The 22,897-nt window shown below is 32.0% G+C and overlaps 1 protein-coding gene and 1 long non-coding RNA gene across 2 annotated transcripts; both read right to left on the bottom strand.

Moving 5' to 3' along the window:
* Positions 1-10,610: 10,610 nt before the first annotated feature.
* Positions 10,611-11,288, bottom strand: LOC114386307 (nuclear transcription factor Y subunit B-5-like). Its single transcript, XM_028346273.1, has one exon. The coding sequence runs from the start codon at positions 11,230-11,232 to the stop codon at positions 10,798-10,800; it is 435 nt and encodes a 144-aa protein (XP_028202074.1). The 5' UTR covers positions 11,233-11,288; the 3' UTR covers positions 10,611-10,797.
* Positions 11,289-20,456: 9,168 nt separating this feature from the next.
* On the bottom strand, positions 20,457-22,871 carry LOC114387141. Its single transcript, XR_003661244.1, has 3 exons — positions 22,342-22,871; positions 22,197-22,255; positions 20,457-20,741 (listed from the first exon to the last, which is right to left on the bottom strand). It is a non-coding gene; the product is annotated as an uncharacterized LOC114387141 (long non-coding RNA).
* Between the last annotated feature and the right edge of the window lie 26 nt (positions 22,872-22,897).

Genomic DNA, 22,897 nt, shown 5'->3' with positions numbered 1-22,897 from the left:
TAATACACATGCATGTCATTATGTGTTGTCAATTATGACAATGATGTATGCTGCACGCGTAAATGATTTTTGTTGGACCAACAATTTCCTTGCTTAACCAAACGAGTAGTTGATAATATTAATTGGTTAGTAACGGGTTACAACAAATTATATCGCATAATGAATACAATTAAATAAACAATGCATGTTTAGTCTTCATTTAGGTCTACATAGTGTGTTTTGAATGACATCAAGCTTGTGTATTGCTGCATTCTACTAATATATGGAATTGCCCATTGCTTTGCCTGAGAATAACAATTGGTTGACCACAACAGCGGACAATGGTCTTTCAAATAAACCTGTTGTACATGAACAAACATTATATCATGCGCTGACCGTGCCAAACGAACCAGCGAAGTCATTGCATAATTGTTACACTAACTATATTCAATGTACCTGAACAAAATGATTTCCAAACACGTGACCGACACATATGATGCGGTGGCCAGAAGAGTCAGTTGGTGGTTGACTTCTAAGAGGGAAAAATGTCATGCTTTGTTGTTGGGACAACGATACAAGGATTACGTTATACCGTGAAGCAATCACATATCCCATGTCTGTTATATCCATCCACTTGTCCACACTAACCTGAATGAACCAAACATACACATGTAAGTAATTTAAACATTGTTATTAAAAAAAATTAACCTAAAAATATACCTTTGAAAAGCCATCAACAAGTAGGGACAACTTTAATTGTTCAAATCTCTCTGTGCCACCAAAGAGGTTCATGTACTCATGCGACCACCTACCAAGTTCTTTAAGCAATTCATTACGCACTAACGGCCACGAATCTTCCCCCATACCTAATAAAGCGCCAATGGATCGATATCCACAGTTACCGTCCGCTTTCACATCCATAACGTCACGAATGAAACCTTGAAAGAATGACGCAAATTGATCCAACATCGGGATGATCCTTGTTGGCTGACGCGGTTGAGAACATGATGCACTTCGTTTCACTGGAGAGTTGCTGCTTTGAATAGAATGAAAAGCATCAACATACTCCCAGTAAGACGGATCACGCTTTGTGGATGTTTGACTTTTTTCATCGGTTTCTTCGGTGCACCTTTAGTGTTCACCTTTGACGGAGGAGGGCACATAGAGTTATGATCAGGGTATGCGATTTCTCGAAGTTTACTCTTCAGATTTACTTTGCCAGCCACATCAAGTTCATCAAACCTTTTAGATATGACCTCTATTGCTTCCTTGATGGTGACTTCCGTCTCACATAACCCTTGGTCTGAAAAGCAAAGTCTCCTCCAAAAAAGATGGACTGACTCCAATGGGATGCTGCTAGCAGTATACCTAGAAAGCTCACATGCACAAGGAAGCCCGTGCGTGCTTCTCATCACACAACCACAAGAAGAGAGATTGTTCCCGAGATAACGTAGACGGTCAATCTCAGAAGCAATCTGATTTAAAGCATCCCTCGAAACCATCCCAAGAAGCCTCTTGTATAAGGTTTTTTTTATATACATGGCCAACCACATGCGTACTGGTTTCAAAGGATGCTTTAATTTCGACGTGTTGCAGCGTGATCATGTTGTTCATGGCATCCCAAACACTACATAGGTCTCCAACGCTATTTTGTAGTATTCTTTTGAGAGCCCAATGAGCTGATTCAACCCTACATTTAAAATACACAACAAACATGAAAATATACAACAATTAAATACCATTTAATATTAATCGTTACTAACAAATAAAATCAGTTGTTAATACCTGTTTGTTGTTGTGTTGCCTAGGTGCATGACCTTATTCGTCCATGCTGTAATAAATTTTTCCTTGTGGGGGATAATCCATGTGTCGTTAACATAGTCAACGAACATCGGCCAAGGCGAACAAGCAACTTGAAACTTCTGATGTGACTCATGGAACTCGTATTCGGACGGACAATCAACCAAAGTACCCCAGCTATCCATTACATAGTCCCACGCATTTTTTTCCCCGATTAAAGATTTGCACTTCGCCTTCACATTCTTATCGATATGAAACCTGCACAACAAATTAGTAGACTCGGGAAACACAGTTTTCACTGCATTCATCAGTGCTAGGTCTCTGTCAGTGACAATAACAAGAGGGAGGCGATCGTGTCTTAAAAATAGGCCTCGAAATCGTTCCAAAGCCCATACAATATTATTAACACGCTCAGCCTCCAGATATGCAAACCCAGCAGAGAATGTCATCGCCGTTGGTGTCACTCCAACAAAGTCAAGTAGTGGGAGTCTGTACCTGTTTGTTTTGTAGGTACTGTCTATAAAAAACACCAGATGACATGCATTGCATAACTTTACTGCATCTGGGTGATACCAAAACAGATCACGCACCACAACTTCATCCTTCAATCTATGCCAATGAATGTATTGATCACGTTCGAGAAGCTTCATCAGATGCTGCATTTCGGTATCAGCTCCTCTTATTGAAGAACGATATGCACTTCTTGCATTGTAAATTTGCTTTATCGTGGTGTAACTGTCGGCATTGTGTTCCTTCAACGTTAGCAAGATGTTTTTCGGTTTCACCATCGACTTTGTCATATCAGCAATAATTTTCTTTTCTTCCTTAGTCAATCGCCTGGCGTATGGATGTCCAACTAAGGACTTCGCCAATTCATGATTATGAATCCCACAGATCAACTTCACCATCCAACCTTCCCCTCCACGCACTGGTTTCCCACGAAGCCTGAAGGGACAACCACATTTCCTACTCCCGGTGTCTTTTCTAACGAATTCTTTATTTCTACACTTGTACGTACCACTCCTTTCACACCCAATTAACACAAATGAACTTCTTCCTCTGCTATCGGTCTCTATGTCAGATCTCATAATCACTGCAACAAATCCATTTTCATGGGCAACTGTTCGAGCCCATTGCAAAACATCATCTCGAGTAGCGAATACCTACAACGCAACCCTAACATATTAATTTTCATACAAACCATCAATTCAACCAATGACTCAAATTATCTATGATTACCTGAGATGTATTAAAAGCATTTGAACAATCGACATGTGGTTCATTCACTCCACATTCTTCTTGATTATCATAATCATAATCCATATGAACTTCTTGTGACATCGCAAAGTCATACCTCCATTGATCTTCGTCCATCTTAAGGACATATGCATCATACACAAGTACATTCAAATTATCATATAACCACATCCAAAAATTTACTACACCTTAAATAACAAACATATTAACAAGACATATGCATCATACACGACTATATTAAAATTATCATATAACCACATCGATAAATTGACTACTTATTAACTAACAACTAATACAAATATATTCTAAATTTATAACTACATTATTTACTTAAACTAAACTTATCACTATAATAAACAACTAATAAAACATTTTTGTACCATTATACATTTAAGTTACCTAAATCATTTAATATTATACCATTATACCTAATTAAATCAATAATCCACAACATATATAAAACAGAAATAAAAAAAATTATAAAACAGAAATATAATATAATTAAATCAATAATTTTTTTGTTTTATAATGGTATATATATATATATATATATATATATATATATATATATAAATTATAAAACAGAAATAAAAAAAATGCTAATAATTTAACATTCTGGAAGACCTTCTTCCGGAAGTTACTGAGGCCTATTCCGGAAGAAGTGTTTCCGGAAAACACTTCCGGAAGCACTTCTTCCGGAATAGGCCTCAGCAACTTCCGGAAGACCTTCTTCCGGAATTTACCCCTTCCGGAAGAAGTTCTTCCGGAAGTGTTTTCCGGAAACACTTCTTCCGGAAAAGGCCTCAGTGCCTAAAATTTCTTCCGGATACACATTTTTTTACTGCTTTTCTTCTCTAAAAACTAGCCGGAAAAGAAAAAAAATACCCATAAAAGCGTACCTCCGACAAAATAGGAAGAACACCCACTAACAAAACTTCAAATACCGAACACGGGACCACCGAATCTCTAAATACTTCACGGGACCACCAATGGAAACTGCAAAAGGGACCACCGAAAGAACACCAAGCAACCGGAAGAAACAAAGCAAAAGAAAGCGAAAGGCAGTAAAAAGAAGCGAAGAAAGCGAAAGTGCAGTAGAAAGAAGCGTGTACGCGTTAATTTAAAGAAAATTACACAAGGGCAAAATCGTCATTACATACGCATTAAATATTATTTTATTTTTACTTATTATTATAAAATGAAAATTCTTATTTCGTTACATACGTTCACTAATTATTTAATTATTTATGTATAATAATATTAATTATTTTATAATTTAGTTTATCCATTAAAAGTAAATTATATTATCAAATAATTTTTTTTTAAAAAAAGTTAACTTCCGGATGACGTTCTTCCGGAAGTAGTTTGTGGGTACTTCCGGAATTCACAAATTCTTCTTCCGGAAGATGTTTTTTTCCGGAAACTTTCCGGAAAAGCTTTTTCCAAAAAGTTTCCGGAAATACTTCTTCCGGAAGAAGAATTATTGAAGGGCAATTTTGCCACTTCACTGTTTGCTGGGTGCCCCAGCAATAATGCTGGGTGCACGTAGCAACTCCCCCCTGAGATTGGACACTTCGCCCACATTACTACACATTACTATAAAGACAGTATTTTCAAAAACATACATAAAGGCTAATAACATACACTTTATTTTTTAATATTTATTAAAATATATGATAAATTTATTAAATAAAAATAACATTCACAAAATAAAAAATATGACCCACATCATTTGATAGATTCCACACGAATTTCACATAGTACTACAAAAATGCTTTTGTTATAAAGAGTATGTTACTTATCGTTTTTCTTTGTAAAATTAAGCAGAAATGCATTTGGTGATTATTCTAAGATTTTAATTTGGATACATAAGTGTAAATATTTTTTTTATATTGTAAAGTAATTAGATAATATCATAAATATGACTTACAAAGTTGTCTGGCTAAATGTCAATAATGTCAATTTTGATATTTTATGTTTTAGTATTTTTTTTTCATTTTGATCTATCAAACTTTAAAAATCTTATTTTAGTCCATTTTAACTGAAACGTTAAATATGTTAACAAAAAAGTGCGATGTGGTTGTTAATATTGATTGAGATGATGATGTGATATATTAATTGAAACAAATTTAAATGGTTCAATTTCGATTCTTTATACTTTTCAATTGGTTCCATTTTGGTATTTTAAGTTTTTAAATGCCAAATGATACATTTTGGTCTTATGTATGATGCCAAAGTCTAGTAAATGTAATTGAATACATTAATTGTTTTTATATAAGATCTAATCTATAATACAATGTTCTTTTCATTAATTATTTTTATACTATAATATCCTTGATTAAAAGAAAAAAAGAATGTATTGGTTAACAATAGGAAAAGAGAGAAGAGTATTAATAATAAAGATAATTTTAAAAAAAGTAGCCGGTTAATTAGTATTTTTAGGACATCGATTAAGAAACTAAAAAAAGAGAAATAATTTATTATGCAAATAACAGAAGAGTGTGAAAAAGATTATGTCCACTGTAATTTTCTGTTTTCCAATAAAAATATTTTTACCTTATTGATTAAGTTTCATAATCAATACCTTTACGGCATTAGGAACATTTACCTTAAAAAAGTTACAAATTTAAGAAAGATTTATTATCATCAACTAAATGAATAAATTTTTTAATGTTAATGAATTAAATAATTAAATCTTACTGCCTTGAACTGAAGTAAATAGTAAAAAATAAACATCTAACTAGCCGGCGACACAAACCTTCCAAACAGATGAAACCACCAGTAACGAAGCCACAACCCACCTCACATCATATCTAATTATCTATCACACCCCAAACTCTGCCACGCGTGTCACCTACTATCTCATCACACCAAACGTTGATGTCAAGCCACCAATCTAAATCTCATGACTCATGAGATGAGTTAGTTATCATAGTTTTAAATTGTGATTTAGAATTATAAGTATGGTCATAAATCATAATATATATCAAAGCTTTTGTAACTATAATTATGACCATATCAATTTAAAATTTTGGTGGTTCCAACTTTAGGTGTGTGTGTCTTTAGTGCAAGGGTAGTTGGGGGTTTGAGTTTGTTTAAGACATTGATCTAGTTGCCGTTATAGCTGGAATTTTTGTGGTTGCTACTCTCTTTAATAATCCTGCTACCTCAACCTACAACCTCATTCAACAGGTTGATTGGTGTACATTTGTTGTTGATCACAAATATTTACATTCTTAAAAAATGCATATAATTAACACAACGTTTTATTTTATAACATAAAAAATAAAATTATATTGTATATATATGAAATTGATTGTGATATATATATTAATAATACTAAATGCTTATATATATGAAATGCTCTCCAGTTAACTCTCTTATTACCACTTGTTATTATAAACAAACCTACTAACAAAAACTTAATAAATGTGAACAGATAGAGTAGAAAATTAATTAATAAATTAAAACTAACATAATAAGACTAATGATATAGTATATCACATTTAATATAAAAAACAAAAAAAGGTGAACAGATAAGGAATTTTGGAGTTTAAAGTCAATTCAAAATTATTTAGTTTAATCTTACAACAAAAAAATCTAAAGTTTAATTGATGTCATAGAAATTGAAAGAGTAAAAGTTGGACAAAATAAGTGACTTTTGATGATGTTACTTCCAAAGTGATTTTTATATAAGTATATGATTGTTATATATGTCAACTCACAATAAAATAAATTATAAAAATATATTAATTTTAATACAAAAAATATGATAACAAAATAATAATATAGACACGCATGCAGGCACAATAATGTACGTGTGTTTCTGTTAGTATTAATAATATTAAACGCTTATATATATGAAATGCTCTCCAGTTAACTCTCTTATTACCACTTGTTATTATAAACAATCTACTAACAAAATTAGTAGAGACATAAATGATGCATGGGGAAAATGAGTTAATACTTCATGCATAATTGATTTGATGCGTATCTTATTTCTTCTTCTTCTCTCCTTCTCCAAAATATGCAGTACTAGTCTCCCGTGAAAAGATCACGATGTTTGTATCATTAGCATATATGTTATTTGTTATTGAATTAATTAAAATGATCTTCTTAATATGTCCTTACAATATTGATTAAAGAATAAAAATGAAAAAATATTTATTATGAAAATAAAAAAATATTAAAAAATTATAAATAGTATAATTTTATGTATTATAATAAAAATATTTCTTCTTTTAATTCTTTAATCAATATCGTAAGAGAATTACTAGTTAATATTTGCCTAATTATATATAGGCAGTCAAATATCCAGTTGGTAATATGTGGGTGGTGATTAATAAATGTGCTTATGAGGCCGTAACTGAAACAAATGTAATACGGAACAAAAAGTCTTGATCACTTTCAATAAAGAACGATAATCGGCATCAGGATGCAAATCAGTACTATATATGCAGCGTACATATTTACAACGCTATGGTGGTTAAGGATAGGGATATATTGTTGATCAACAAATTAATGTGAGTTGTGAAGTATAATAATTATTAGGAAATAATCGATTTAGAACTTTAACTGTGAGTGTGATAAATGATTTAATGAGAGCAATGAAAGTGATTGACACAGGAGTATTAATTAGTGGGGCTGCAGAATGCTAAATATATGCTTGAGAATATAGCGACGCATCAAAAGAATTGCTCATTGGAATTTAGAAAGTTGCAATTAACCACACTACTCTAACAATAACCTTTACATGCAATTGTTTACAAATATATCAGTGGCCGGCGAGCAAATAAAGGAAGTTTATTTGATTTACATATTGTTTGTTATATTTGCCCGTGACTTCTCATCAAAGGTTGGCATGGCTGATATTATTCTTATTCTGAATAAATAAGTGATAGTATTAGTACTATGATTTCTTCAAAAAAAAAAAAAATAGTACTAAGATCATTCTCTACCTGTTAGAGTCAGACTACAGCTAAATTTGTAATATTGAAATAAGTGAGGCGACTAATTAAAAGAAGATTTTGAAGACTCTAATTTATTAAAGAGTTTAATTATAAAAAGTTTACACTATCAATAAATAGAAATAATTGTTAGATGACTTTTTAAGATATATAATTATTATAAAAATTAATAAATTTTATAACAATATGAGAGTGAATGACAATGTAATTTTTTTTTACATTCTTAATGCTTTTAAATTAATTTTTTATTATTAAATATTGCACCATTTTTGCCAACTGTTCAATTATCTCCTAAAATACATAGATCAGAAAGGATTAAAAAACCCTATCCTAATTCAAGAAAAGCAAATAAATCCAAGTGATTTTGCATGGTATGTACATAGATATTTTTATGTCGTACTGATTTATCATTTTTTAGAGAAAAGTTTAGATTAGAGGAAACGTGCGTCTTTTTGCAAGACTAGGAAAGACCATTAATCTTAGTGAAGATTTATAGTAAAATTTACATATTGTACATCTACCAACAGAAGACTCGACTAAATCTGTCAACTCTTATTGGTATTTCTTGATTTACCATAAACATTAGAGAATGTCTAGAACAAATTAAATTTATGGTGAATTTGGTTGCGTGAAAATTGTAGGGAGAGAGGACGAACCAATAGACTAGAAATTAATTAGAACGTTTCATTGTTTGGTAGCGATGAAACAATGAGGAGGAGAAATAAAAAAAAAGTGACAGATCCTACACAAGAACAGTTTTGGCAAAAAGAAGCAGAAATTAATAGCCAAGAAATGGGCGAGAGTGTGGTCCAAAAAGTATTCTTATGGAGGGTGTGCGATAAAGATCAATTATGATATGTTTTATATGCAAAATAAAAAAAAATGTACATTTTATGTGTGAAAACAGCAAAATAATGTGTTGGGAAGCAAATTCTTTTATTATGGTTTTTTCTTTTTTATTTTATTTCTCTTACCGAACAATTAATATTTTTATTTTATTTTTTTTTAATCTATTTCTCTTCTCTTAATTCTTCATTTATCTATGTTCACTCCTATTTTCTTTCTCTCCGCCAAACACATAGTTAATTTACTTTCCAATTTTTATTTATATTTTGCTTTTAATTAAAAAAATGCACTATAAGGCTCACAAAAGGTTACTTAATTATGGGCGTGGAGTTTGGGGTCTTCATTGGAATCCAATATCTCAATTAGTACTTATTAGTTAATTTTTACCTAGGCATATTGTCACACGTTAGTCCAACCAGCAAGGTGCTAAATATGTTTCATACTTTCTAAGGCAACCAATTGCATGTTAGACACTTGGTGATTAGTCGTTGGCCGTGGCAAAGAGTACCTTGATCCTTGTTTTATAACCATATTGAGTAACGGTTATTTTATGCTCTTCATAGGTTGCCATTTTTCAACATACAAATCATTTTGGTTGGTTGATGCTTCCTGGATTTTCGTCCTTGATTTCCTGTAGGTTCAATAAAACATTTGAATAGAAAGAACAATTTTTTTTTTTTTGTTTTTGTGGATTGAGGGGTTGTTACCCCTCTACCATGTTTAAAAATATGACATGGTACATTATATCTAAATACCATAAACATTAAATTTCACTGTATTTTTTCTTTTTTTTGGTTTTTAAGAGGAAGAAAGATGAGAAGAGTAATTTTTAATTATATGTATTTTTGATCTTAGGTCAAAGATTATGAGTGTCCTTCAATCTACTAGATTAAATACTAGTTTTGCTCGCAGTATATAACTGTCATTGGTTTAAGAAAATTTTACATACAGTGAAAATTGAATATAAATTTTTCTATTGAATAAATCATTCTCACTCATATAAACGTAATAAAATCTTACGGTCTTACACTAACCCTTTAGGTTTATTTTGAGTTATATGTTAAGACACGACATAATAAATATAGTATTAATTAAGTAGGGTAGAATTTGTGGTCCCAACTGTTAAAAATTAAGACTTAATGAAACCCTAACCTTAGTCTAATTGTCTAAAGCTTTAAAAAGTAACTTAAAGACCCAGTGAATATACTAATTAATATATTCACTATGTGAAGAAACCCTAAAAAGTAACTTTGTGTGCTAGTGTGTTTGGCGACGGCAATGCTGACTTCAAATTAACTAATAAGATTAGCACAAAACAATTAATATAACCATGAATCTAAGCAAATATAAAATCAAACTTGAACACACATCTTACAGGTTCTATAGAACAGAAATGTTGGAAAATTCATGTAAATTAATCTCGGGAATTCATCAACCAAAATGAAAAGGTTTAGCCAGTCCCAAGATTCTCTTCTATGAAACTCGATCAGATGGAACTGGGGAGGCTTCTTCTGAACTTTGCTTGAAAGATGAATATTCGTATATTATATTTTGAATAAATAGGCCTCTTACAGAAGTACATATGATATATATGAATGAATTTATCATCAATATTACAATAGAGAGCTGCCGGAGTAAGCAGTATTTAATTTAATTCGTTGTTTGATTTGTAGAGAGACGTTAATAACTTTAAAAACTGAATTCTGAAGAAAGCATGGCGAAGATTTATTGAGAATTCAAAGACCTGCGGAATGTATCATATTTAAAAGAAAAGCGAAACAAGTAATCTTGTTCTAAGCTCGATAAATTCCAATTAAGACAAGAAAATTATTACATATATTATCTCATCCTCACAAAAACCTTAAAATTACTAATTCATCTAATCAGTAATCAGTGATGAGTATGAATGGATTAACGAGTTCCTGTCTACTATAAGCATAATAATTGGTCAAAGCCCAACCCCTCTATTGCTCAATTTAAATAATTCATCGTCCTTCTCTTCAGGACTATTCCCTTTTTCTTGAAGATTGACCTTATTATGATCTACCTCAACCTCTCTATATCTATGCAAGTACCTTCTCATTGGTTCAGCATAGTTATCAAAGCCTAGTGTTGCCAAGGCCCAACAAATGTCATCACCATTCACTGTCTTCCTCCTCTCCTTCCTGCACTTCTCCGAAGCCTCACTCGTCACGAAGCTTATGAACTCCGACACACATTCCTGCATCGTCTCCTTCGCCTCCTTCGAGATTTTGGCGTTCTGAGGAAGAATCCGCTTCATGAGCCGACCAACATTGGCTATTGGCAGCAACCGGTCCTGTTCCTTGATGATGCCACCATTGTTGTTGTTGTCGTTTGAGGAACTGCCTCCAATATCTTCCATTGATTTTGAGATGCCCCAGAAACTGGTTTTGACTATAATATACACTCAGAATCGAGGACCAGATCGAATCCGCTGCATATATATAGACAAATACTTACATGTGTTAAGCACACTCATTTGACACATGAAAGTTAAAGTTGCGTGACCTGTGCCTTGTTAATTGTTTAATGTAACATGTCACATGTGAAAATGTATGCTCTTAGGAATGAAAGGGATATAATTTTAAGATAACGGCAAATAACATGGGATCAACTACCATAAAATTGTTTTAATTTAATTGCTGGATGTTAAAGAATTAGGAAGAGAATTTTATTGCTTACAAGTTTAAAAAATACTTACTAAAATACTTATAAATTATCTATTAGTAAAATTTTCTTATATCAAAATTGAATTTACGTCCTTATGGACTATATACGAGTCTATCTTTACCAACTTTTGTTAGTATTTTATAATAATTTAGACTATATTATATTAATCATTTATAAACCTATCAACATATCGTTAATTTAGGTAGAATTGATATCTTAATTGAGATATCGAGTTTAAGTGTGTGAATAAAAAAAATATTATTTAAAAGAATTTTTTTTATTAAAAGTGGTCAATCATATTTTTTTAACAAAAATTAATTATTAACAAAACTAATAAATACTTTATACCAATCATATAATGAAAAAACAATCATCTATAATCCCACAAATTAAGTAAATATTTAGCAACATAATGCCAACCCGGTGACTATGTTATATGGGGTCTGATGATGCTGTTCTCAATCCAATTGAGAACACGGTCATTTTACTTTGATGCAAAATTTAAAAGAAGTCCAAACCAAGAATCTGTGATTTCATTGGCTTGCAAGTACTGTTACTCATCGATGCTCAGAAGGCCTTTCGGGACTGTTGGAAATAGTAAAAACTGAATAAGAATTAAGAATTAGCCCTTTAAAAGAGCCAAGATACAAGTCAGTTGATGAGTGTTGGGTATCAATGATAAAGAATTATAAACGAACAATCCCACCAAAGTGAATCACCAATGAGCTTATACTAACGTGGTTTAATAAATGATTAAGAGTTTGTAGTGTGAGGGTTATATTATTGCACTTTGTCCACAAATTAAGATGGATTGATTCTAACTCAACCTCTGAAAAGAAAAGATTGAACGAAAAACTGAACTAGAAAATAAATAAATAAAGCAAAAGCAGAGGAAAGTGGGAATAATATATCTTTTGGGGGATAGGGTACAGGTGATTATTTTTTTTTTTATATATAGTTTTTATATGTTTCAATGGACTTAACGTCATTCCATACGACAGCGAAGTAATTTACCCTTTCAATAAGTAAATAACTGCCCGTCGAGCGTTCGTGGGTTCAATTTGAATTTTGGAGCTGTACATGTAATCGATGAGGTCCGAGGTTGTTGGCTGTTTTGCACCTAGTAGTTCATTATAATTTGCCCATTGAAAATGAAAAGTAGCAGACATCACACAGCCACGTTTGGTTGAATTTTTGTAAAATTTAGTTGATTTGGATTTTAGAAGTTTATTAAGATCATGCACAAAAATATTTATAGATTATTTACCGACTAAGTTTGTAAAAGAACATGCATAAAGATATTTTTAGATTATTTACCGACTAAGTTCTTATGGGACTCAAACCAATGTCATTGTAGAATATGAGCATGATCCTTACCAACTGATTCCACATTTGGTTGAGTCAAAAGAAAAATATAATTTAAACCGATTAATATACATATAATTTGAACTAAATATATTTGTACCAAAATTTACTATGTATTAATCACATCAAAGACTCGCCTTCATGATAGAATAAGATAGCTAGTGTTATCCAACTGACCTCAATGAACTCAAGAGTGGGAGGTTGAATTGAGTTTATAATTTTTCTCTATTAATACACTCTAATTCCTTTTTATATGATAAATGATAAATATGATAATATATCAAAATCTTGATTAAAAAGAGAAAAAACAAGCAATTAAAATCTCTACCAATATAAATGAATACCATAAATTTACAATAAAAGTAAAGATATAAGGAAAGAGAATTGCAAACTCGATTGATACTGATTCAGTTACTTTTTGTGCCTACATCCGGTCTCCAAGTAATCCACTTGAGAGTTTCATTATCTTTCAAATCATTTACAACAAAATACTCTTACACCTTGGGATCCCTCACCATTTGTGTTTAAGTCTCTCAAGAATCAAGAGATATCACACTCCTTACAAGAGATGCCTCACCTTTTACGTTTGAGTCTCTCAAAAATCAAGAAATATTACACTCTTGTTCTTACAAGGGATGTTTGATCCTTTTCAAAGATTTAGACAAAGAATATAAGAATTCACTATCTGATTTAGAGGAAATATTACAAATTGAAGCATTAGAAAGTTTCTCAATAATAAGTGTATTTGGTCAAGTTTTTGATCAAAAACTTAATGAATGAGAATGATTGTTAACAATATATTCTTAAAAGTTTTTCATCATCGGTTAAAATGATGAATATTTATAGGCAAAATTCGTATAAATCATTAGGGGTTATTCCCAAAAGATGTAACTCTTCAAAACACACTTTTTTGTGTAATTTCAAGTTTTAAATTTTAAATTTCAAATTACTGGTAATCAATTACATAATGTGATAATCAATTACATTGATTCTAGAACTTGAAAAGCAACTTTAACGCTTTTAAAAGAAACTTGAAGACTTGATTTAAATTAATCAAATGACCAAATATGCTTATTGGAAAAACATTCTAACAATTTAACCTAAATCTTGAATATTCTAATTGCTTGACTTGTTTGTGTTCAAGATTTTTCATGTTATTTTGCTTTCCTCTTTATGCCATTTGCTTTTTGACACCATCAAAACCTACAACATTATAAAAACATATAAGATATGATATAAGAACAAAATAAAAACGACATAATAAGAACATGATAAATGTTAATCCTATCTAATATTTGGTGTACGAGACAACATAATTGTCTTATCCTATCTTGTATTTGATGTAAACAAAAAATAAATTGAAAAAAACATGATTTTTTGCCAACTAACAAAAGCAAACTTAGCGATCATTTTATGAATTTGAAGCTAAGTACGTGAAATTCATAGGTGATTTTTTCTTTATGATGATAAAGTTTACAAAATCAACTATCCAAAATTCTTATAATTACCCGGTTTATAAATTATTTTTAATTTTATTATTGAAAACTAAAATTAAAATATGATAGCAGGATGTAAAAATAAAAAATATTTTTGAAAAATGTAGAAGAAAGATTGTTTATAAAATTGTTCATATATTTTAAGCTAATTAAGTTTTTGTTGTTAGCCAAAGAAAGTCTATTTGATAATGGATACTCCAACCCTTGTACACATGATCATGACCGACATTCTAAGTGAAAGAGTTTGAATCCGTCCTTTTCTCATTAGTAACGTGAGAATATATATAATATACAAAAGCATAATTAACCTAGAAAGTAGGACACTAATTAGTTAAGAATCTGGACAGAATATGCACAAAATTAATTACATAATCAAAATAGGAGATATACATAAATATAGAATATATGTATCATATATTCTAACACACCCCCGCAGTCGAAACGGGAGGTTCACGAACACTGAGGCTGGCTCGAAAATCTTCAAATAAAATATGAGGTAGGCCCTTGGTAAAAATACCGGCGATCTGATAACGGGAAGGAACATGTAGAACTCGTACGTCGCCTTTAGCGACCTTTTCCCTGACAAAATGAATGTCCATCTCAATATGCTTGGTACGCTAATGTTGTATCGGATTTCCTGATAAATAAATGGCACTCACATTGTCACAATAAACCGGAGTAGCTTTAGGAATATGACAATGTAGTTCAAGTAATAAATTTCGGATCCAACAAGAATCAAAAACAACATTAGCTATTCCTCGATATTTAGCCTCAGCACTGGAACGTGACAAAGTTGGTTGTCTTTTGGACGACCATGATATCAAGTTGTCACCTAGAAAAATACAATAGTTGGAAGTAGAACGTCTAGTATCCGGGCATCCTCCCCAGTCAGCATCAGTATAAGAAATGAGCTTGTTGAAAGAGGATTTATACAAGTGTAGACCATAAGACAAAGTACCCTGCAAATAGCGCAAAATACGCTTAAGAGCACTCATATGCTCGTTCCTGGGATCATGCATGTGAAGGCAGATTTGTTGAACTGCATAAGAGATGTCAGGTCTAGTAAAGGTAAAATATTGTAAGGCACCAGCCAGACTATGGTACTTCGTAGGATCCTCATAAGGTGAATCCTTCAATGCACTAAGTTTTGGTTTGGTGTCAATAGGAGTGGGACAAGAGCTGCAATTAGCCATACCAGCTCTCTCAATGATCTCTGTGGCATACTGTTTCTGAGATAAGAACATACCATTAGCATCGTAGGACACAACAATCCCCAAAAAGAAGCTTAAAGGACCTAGATCCTTCATAGAAAACTCGGCACCCAAGAGAGCCATAAAATGCTTTCTCAATTGATCTGATGAAGCTGTAAGAATAATATCATCAACATATAACAAAATATATGTCATATCCAAGCCCTGACTGTAAATAAATAATTAGTGATCAGATTTACTGTGAGAAAAACCAATGGTGGCAACAAAATCTGCAGAACGTTGATACCAGGCCTGTGGATCCTGTTTAAGGCCACAGAGAGATTTCTTTAGTAAAACACACATGATCCGAGCGACCTTTGTCGCAGAAACCCATGGGCCGATGCATATAAACTGTCTCATTGAGATAGCCATGTGAGAAAGCATTCTTGACATCTAACGGGTGAATATGCCAAGATTTAGAAACAGCAATGCTAAGAACAATACGAATAGTAACCGGTTTGACAACCAGACTAAAGGTCTCATCACAATCAACACCCGACTGTTGTGTTTTCCCATCACCTACAAGACGGGCTTTATGTCGCTCAAAAGAACCATCAGATTTTCGTTTATGGTGAAAAATCCACATAGACCTTATTACATTCACATCCGGTGGCCTAAGTACCAATTCCCATGTTTTATTAGCAACAAGAGCATTAAATTCATCTAACATTGCATTTTTCCAATTTGGGTCATGAATAGCACTAGCTGGATCTTTGGGTAAAGGAGATATAGTAGTGGTAGTCAAGGCATGAAAATTAGAAAAATATTTCGAATTCGGTTTGTAGATCCCATTTTTAGCTCGAGTTGTCATGGGATGAGGGGTAGGACTTGGCAACGGTGTGGGAATGGTTGTAGGCCAATCTGGGGAGGGATGATGGGCTTGCTGGTGGACTGGCCTAGTTCGCATAGGGAAATAAAAGGGCGAACCAGGCAGCTGGTCAAGAGCGTGCAATGTGACAGTACCGGAAGTAGAGGAGTGAGTGGGTTGAGGTGGGTCTGTTGACGCCACAGGCCTAGGACGGGAAGTAGGGTCAGCTTGGTGCGCCAAATTTGGAGGAGTATTGCTTTGGTGGTGCAAGTGATGAAAAATGAGATTAAAATCCAAAAAAGTATAGTCATCTTTGTGAGGGGAGTGATAGGGAATTCAGTTTCAACAAATTTCACATGAAGACAAATAATAATTTTTTTACTTGACATGCCATTGCATTTTGAACCTCTTGATTTGGGGCGGGACCAAGATAGACACAAGAAGTGGACCTTTCTTGCAATTTGTGAATAGAAGTGGACAGGAAAAGAGGAAAACATAGGCAACCGAAGACACGTAATTCCGAGTATATTGGATCACATTGATATAGAATTTGAGTGGGAGACATAAATCCTAGGACCTTGGTTGGGAGAATGTTTAGGAGATATGTGGTCATTTCTAATGCATGATGCAAAAAAGAAAGAGGCAAAGAAGCATGAGCAAGTAAAGTTTGTATGATATTGTTTATTGATTTTATATAGCATTCGGCTTTTCCATTTTGATGGGAAGTATAGGGGCAGGATAGACGAAAAAGCATGCCATGTTGATAAAAAAAACTCTTGTAAAGTGCCATTAATATATTATGCGCCATTGTCACATTGAAAAGTCTTAATATCACGGGTAAATTGTGTATGAATTAGACTATGAAAAGATTTGAACAAGTGTTTAACTTGGGATTTATTTGCAATAGGAGAAGTCCACAAAAATTTACTGTAATCATCAAGAAATAGAACATAATAACAATGGCCAGAAGAACTTATGACAGGCGAAGTCCAAAGATCACTATGAATTATATCAAAAGGAGAAGCAATGTGCAACATAGAATTAGAAAACGGTAACTTAGAATGTTTCCCGAGAGGACATGAGAAACAAAAGGTTTTACAAGCCTTATTATAATTAATAAAATTTTTGCTATTAAGGGATCTAAGAATAACATCACCAGGATGGCCTAGGCGAGTATGCCAAAGATCGGATGAAATAGCGATAAACACTGAATTATTGACTGGAGGAGTGGCTTGAGTGTTTGAGAAGAGAGGATAAAGGTCACTGGTACTGTCACATCTCATTAGTTTGGCTCCCGTCTATAAGTCATTCACAAAAATAGATTAGTAATATTTATTCATATATAACAATATTCATATATGATAACATTTAAAAAATATTGTTATATATGAATAAATATTACTAATCTATTTTTGTGATATTTTATCAAATTTTGTGTCTAGTTCATGTCGCTAAAGATTTTATTTATATTTGATGATATTTTTTAAATGTTGCCAAAAAAATTTAACAATATTTTTACTAAGTATTAGATAAAAAATGTTGTTAAAGATCACATGTGTAGCAATGATAGTATTTTTTTTGTGTGTGTGTGGTACATGAATCTTAAGGACAATTACATGAATCCCTTGAGAAATTTGTTATGAACTTAATTTACATATCAATAACTCCACTTATAGTAGCAAGTTATGAATGTTGTCAATGGCAGTTAAGGAGGTCAAAGTCAAACAAAACCACTTGATTGCTTTCCTTATGCTTCTGTGAGGTATTTGTGTTCATTCCTCCCATTTTATCATTCCAATTACCAATAAATATAGGAAGTAGCATAAATGGCAAAGGAATTTGTCAAGCAACTTGATGAAGAAGGTACAACATTCATTTTTAACCATGGATTTTTAGGGAATGATGTTTGTTTCCTTTCTCTCATACTCATACTAATCGTAATCTGAGAGTCTATCATTTCACCAATCATTTCTTTCTATCAACTTTCTAAATCTAGCAACAAGATCTTGGGGCAATCTCCACTAGTCGATATCATTAGCTAGATAATAGGTGTTGACATCTGATGTGGGGTGGTATGGTGTTGCAGAAGGAAAGAGGTGTTCAAAACACACACATCGTTTGCATCTAGAATCTGCTAGAGCTTCCTGCAAACTACTAGGAGTAAATGCATTAGATAATTGAGATACAAAATTGACATATGACTTGGACAGCTTTTCGGATGACACGTAATTGTTTATGAGGTATTTGACCTTACAATTTAGAATGTGTTCATACTTAATTGGGGGTTGCCCTCTATTAGTACAAGGTGGAAGAGTTTAAAGGCTCATTATAGGGTCAAAATTTGGGGTAGAAGAGACATTGCATTGTATATCAATGAAAATATACAGAATGAAAAGGAGGAAGAGTTTCATGTGATACCTTAACACCCCATTTTTTGTAAAATATTAATAGCACAATAATGCTGAGAGATTATTTACTTCCCTTTGAGCTTTGATTTTAGGAATGACATATACTTCATTCTTTTTTGTTCATTTAGGAAAATTTATCATAAAAATAGGATGATAGATGAGGATTATATATGTAAATTAATTCAACAAATATATATACCTTGCTGCATTTGTTGTCTATTTTTTTGTTTTTTTTTTAGGATTTATCCCTATACTATATATTCCGGAGACACACTTCATATGGGAATATTAACTAATCTGATTCGGCATGATATAACTATCATTATATTATTTTCTTGCTAGTAGAGGAGAAAATGGGTTGTATGATAAAATACGTACATAAAATTAAATTAAATTTCATTTATATAAGATATTGATTTATTTGTTCATCTTATCATTTTGTTATTTTTAAGGTTGGGGTAAATGTAGATCATGTGATATGGTCTGGTAAGAAATCTGTGGTGCAAGTCTTATTACGGCCATTCAAATTGATCCATTAAACAATTCCTTTTTTTTTTATTAGGTGAAAATGTCCTTTTGCAGGTAATTAATCAAAGGACATGATGCATATGAGCTCCAACAAAGGAAGGTTGTGCACCATCTCTCAAGAGAATCAATAAGATGAACTTATGACTTTCAAGTTATTAGCACAACACTCTAATCAATCGAGTTAATAAACCAATTATATTATAAAATAAATAAAATTACTATATATAATAGTAAAATTTCTAATATATATTTAATGTACATGTAAATTTAAATAATAAATTTTGTGATAATTAATTTTAATATAACTCATACGAAATATTTAATTTGTATATTTTTTATAAATAAAAAATATTTAGTATTAAAAAATTAATTTATTAATAAATTAAAATAAAATTTTTTATTTTAAAAAAAAAACACTTACGGATCATGTAATCCATATGAGATTCATATGAGTCATACGGATTAACTCAAACGGATTACGTGATCCGTATGACTCATACAAATTACGTAATCTATATGATTTATATAGATTACATAAACCAGAGTTAATCCGTATGACTAATATGGATCACGTAATCTATATGGAGTATATGAATTATATAATCTGTAAAAATAAAAAACACTTAAGGACATCTTTAAAACTGTTTTAATATTGGGTGCACAAGCAATATGCCTGGTGCACCTAGCAAAGCCCAAGCATTGGTGATCATTGGGTCCAACCTTTCCAATGAAACCCCACTAATATAAAACATTAGAATTGGTAATAACTTTATACGTACTTGAAAATAAGTGGGAAGTAATGAGAGCAAAAATATTCTTCGGGAACTCAGATGATATCCTCACTTGAAAATTTTTCTACAAAAGTTACACTAACAAAAATTCATCATTTAGACATAACTCCCATCTTAAATTATTAATCCACATCCGATTATATTATATGATAATTTAGAAGGCATTGGCACAGCTAAGTGCAATATGAATTAGAGTCGGCAGGTAATCCTTTTATAATTATAATTTTGTGCCTTGATCTTTAATGAAATACTATAAATTAGTATTCATGATAGTGTATGAAAAATAATACTCAGTCACTCACTGCTGTTTTACGTAGCAACTTGTCCTTAATTGATAGATTTGAAAACTTGCATTAATGAACTCCACTAATTACATGCCAAATAAGTGATCACTAGAATGTAGCACAAACAACTTAAATATTTAACAGTAAGATTCTTGCAGAAATTAGGGTAACGCATTTCACAACCTGAGCAAACTGCACAGTTTTCCAAGCATCAATTAGACAAGTTTCACAACTGAGAAAATCCCCCACCCCCAAATAATAGCATCTCCAACTGTATTCTCCAATCCAATAATAAAAGAGATCAGGTAAACTTCATTAGAATTTAGAACTAATACAAGAAAGATATATAAGAGGTGCTTGACATATCTAAAACAATATTTAAGTTAATACCAGTTTCATAAAACAATATACATTGGAATTGGTTTTAGTGAAATCATGTTGTCTACAACATGTTTTCGAACCAATTTAATAATATTGTTTATGTTTAGTCAATCTTGGTGAATCTGTTTTGAATTTCTAGAAATAATATAAACAAAAAAATAGAGGACCGAAATAAGGAACTTGTATTTCTATACATTGATAAGATTACTTTAAGGCCAAATTTTGGATTTGAAACATTTGAGCTCATTTTCACATTAAATGCAATAGAATAGGAGTTGGGTTTTCAAATATCCGTAACTAGAAAACATACAAGATTTTAAAAACACCCCATTTTTACCTAGCTATCCTGTTTTTAAAGTTTGGAAAACAGCCCTATAAATTTATAATATCAGACAAGGTAACTTATAAGAGAAAACTTAAGTGCAACATCTTGGGTTCCTTTAGTGTCATGCTTCGATCAAAATTGGAGTTTTACCAAGATGTAACTCCAATTTTGATTGGAGAATAGCACAAAAAACACCTAAAGAATATGAGGAGGAAAAAATTCAAATGACTAAACCCAAGTATCATGTCTTCAATTCTCTCCTTTTCACTTATTCCACTTTTCTGAAATTAGCCTATTCTAATCAAGTGCTCTTAACCATTACAGACAGAATAAAAAAATTGCATGTCAGGAACAAATTAGGAACTTAATTCCTAACTTATCAGAAGAGATAATCTCTATCCCTAATATATGTATACTTGTAAAAGACAAAGCATGAACAATAAGTTCTAATTAACAGCAAACTTGAAAATAGCAAGCTCAAGATACATATCGAAGTAGAAATTGTCTTTTTCCCATTAGTGGCACGTATAAGGCATCTATACTCAATTGCTTCACCAGCGGTGGCCAATTTATTCCTCTGCACCTTAGATTTCTAAGATGCTAAAAAGAGGCATAGAGGCAAGAATCAGTTTCCAGACATATTAACAAAGAAGAGAACATTAACACGGACATCATTTAAGAGTAACCCAAACAGAGCCCTTCTGAGTGTTACTCTCAAACATGCTAGTGAGCTCATTGAGAAACAGATCTAGCTATAGAAGAACCTAGTCAAATTGGAAAATGCCACTGACTTAACAAAATAAATATAATAAAAAAAATAAGCTGAATCCTAGTCCAAACTAATAAAAATTAAACTACATTACGATTATCCTCAGGAAATTTACGTAACTAGATGGTGGTGAATTTTGGAATCACGAGTGTGAATGATCAAAGGCTGGATTATTCCAGCAACGATCTAATCTAAAATTAAAATAAGCGAATGCAGAAAAGTAGGGAAAGAGAATTAAGAGAAGAGATTACCATGGGTTTTGGGTGTTGAAAACGCAGTCGTCAACATTGAAGTGGAAAAGAAAAAAGCCCTAGAAATTAACAATCACAAGAACCAAACATTAATCTACCGGAATGGGTAATTTGGACAAGAACCAAACATTAAGCTAAACCTTACCTGAAATGGCGCCGGTGACCGGTGGGGAAGAGTTGTGGTGGTCCTGGCTAGGCAAAGACGCACAAAGAAACGGGAAAGGGAAAGGTCCTGATGAGTATCAGTGAGTAAACAAAGCCAAAACACACTTTCAAATATGGTTTTTCAAAAACGATCTTTGAATTAACGATTTCAACGATGATTCTCCCAGAAGTATCTTAAATTTTCGACTTTAACGTCATTTTTTTTAAACCATCATCATCGTAGATGATTTTTAACAATGACGATTTTGATAAAATCGTCACCGAATTGGACAGCTTTTTATTATTTTTATTTTCTCTTTTTTTTAAAAAAAAAATTTGTGCAATGCACGAGTCTCACTGCTAGTTGAAAGAAATATCTCATGTTCGTGGAAGGCCTAAAAATGTTAATTTTGAATTATCAAGAAAAGATATAGAAAACATCTGACGCAATTTGATGCGCCTTATATTAATGAGGTTATAAGCCATTCTTATTGAAAAACCATGTTTAGGAAGAAATTCTTGATTAACCCACCAACATGAAAAACAAATTTGTAAAT

This window comes from Glycine soja, chromosome 15 (genome assembly GCF_004193775.1).
Source record: "Glycine soja cultivar W05 chromosome 15, ASM419377v2, whole genome shotgun sequence".
In the NCBI taxonomy this organism is placed as follows: domain Eukaryota; kingdom Viridiplantae; phylum Streptophyta; class Magnoliopsida; order Fabales; family Fabaceae; genus Glycine; species Glycine soja.
Note: the sequence above shows the minus strand (reverse complement) of the source record. Positions and strands in the feature narration are given on the sequence as shown.

Excerpts from the sequence above, each read along its gene's own strand:
- LOC114386307 (XM_028346273.1), bottom strand. The coding sequence starts at position 11,232 with ATGGAAGATATTGGAGGCAGTTCCTCAAACGACAACAACAACAATGGT.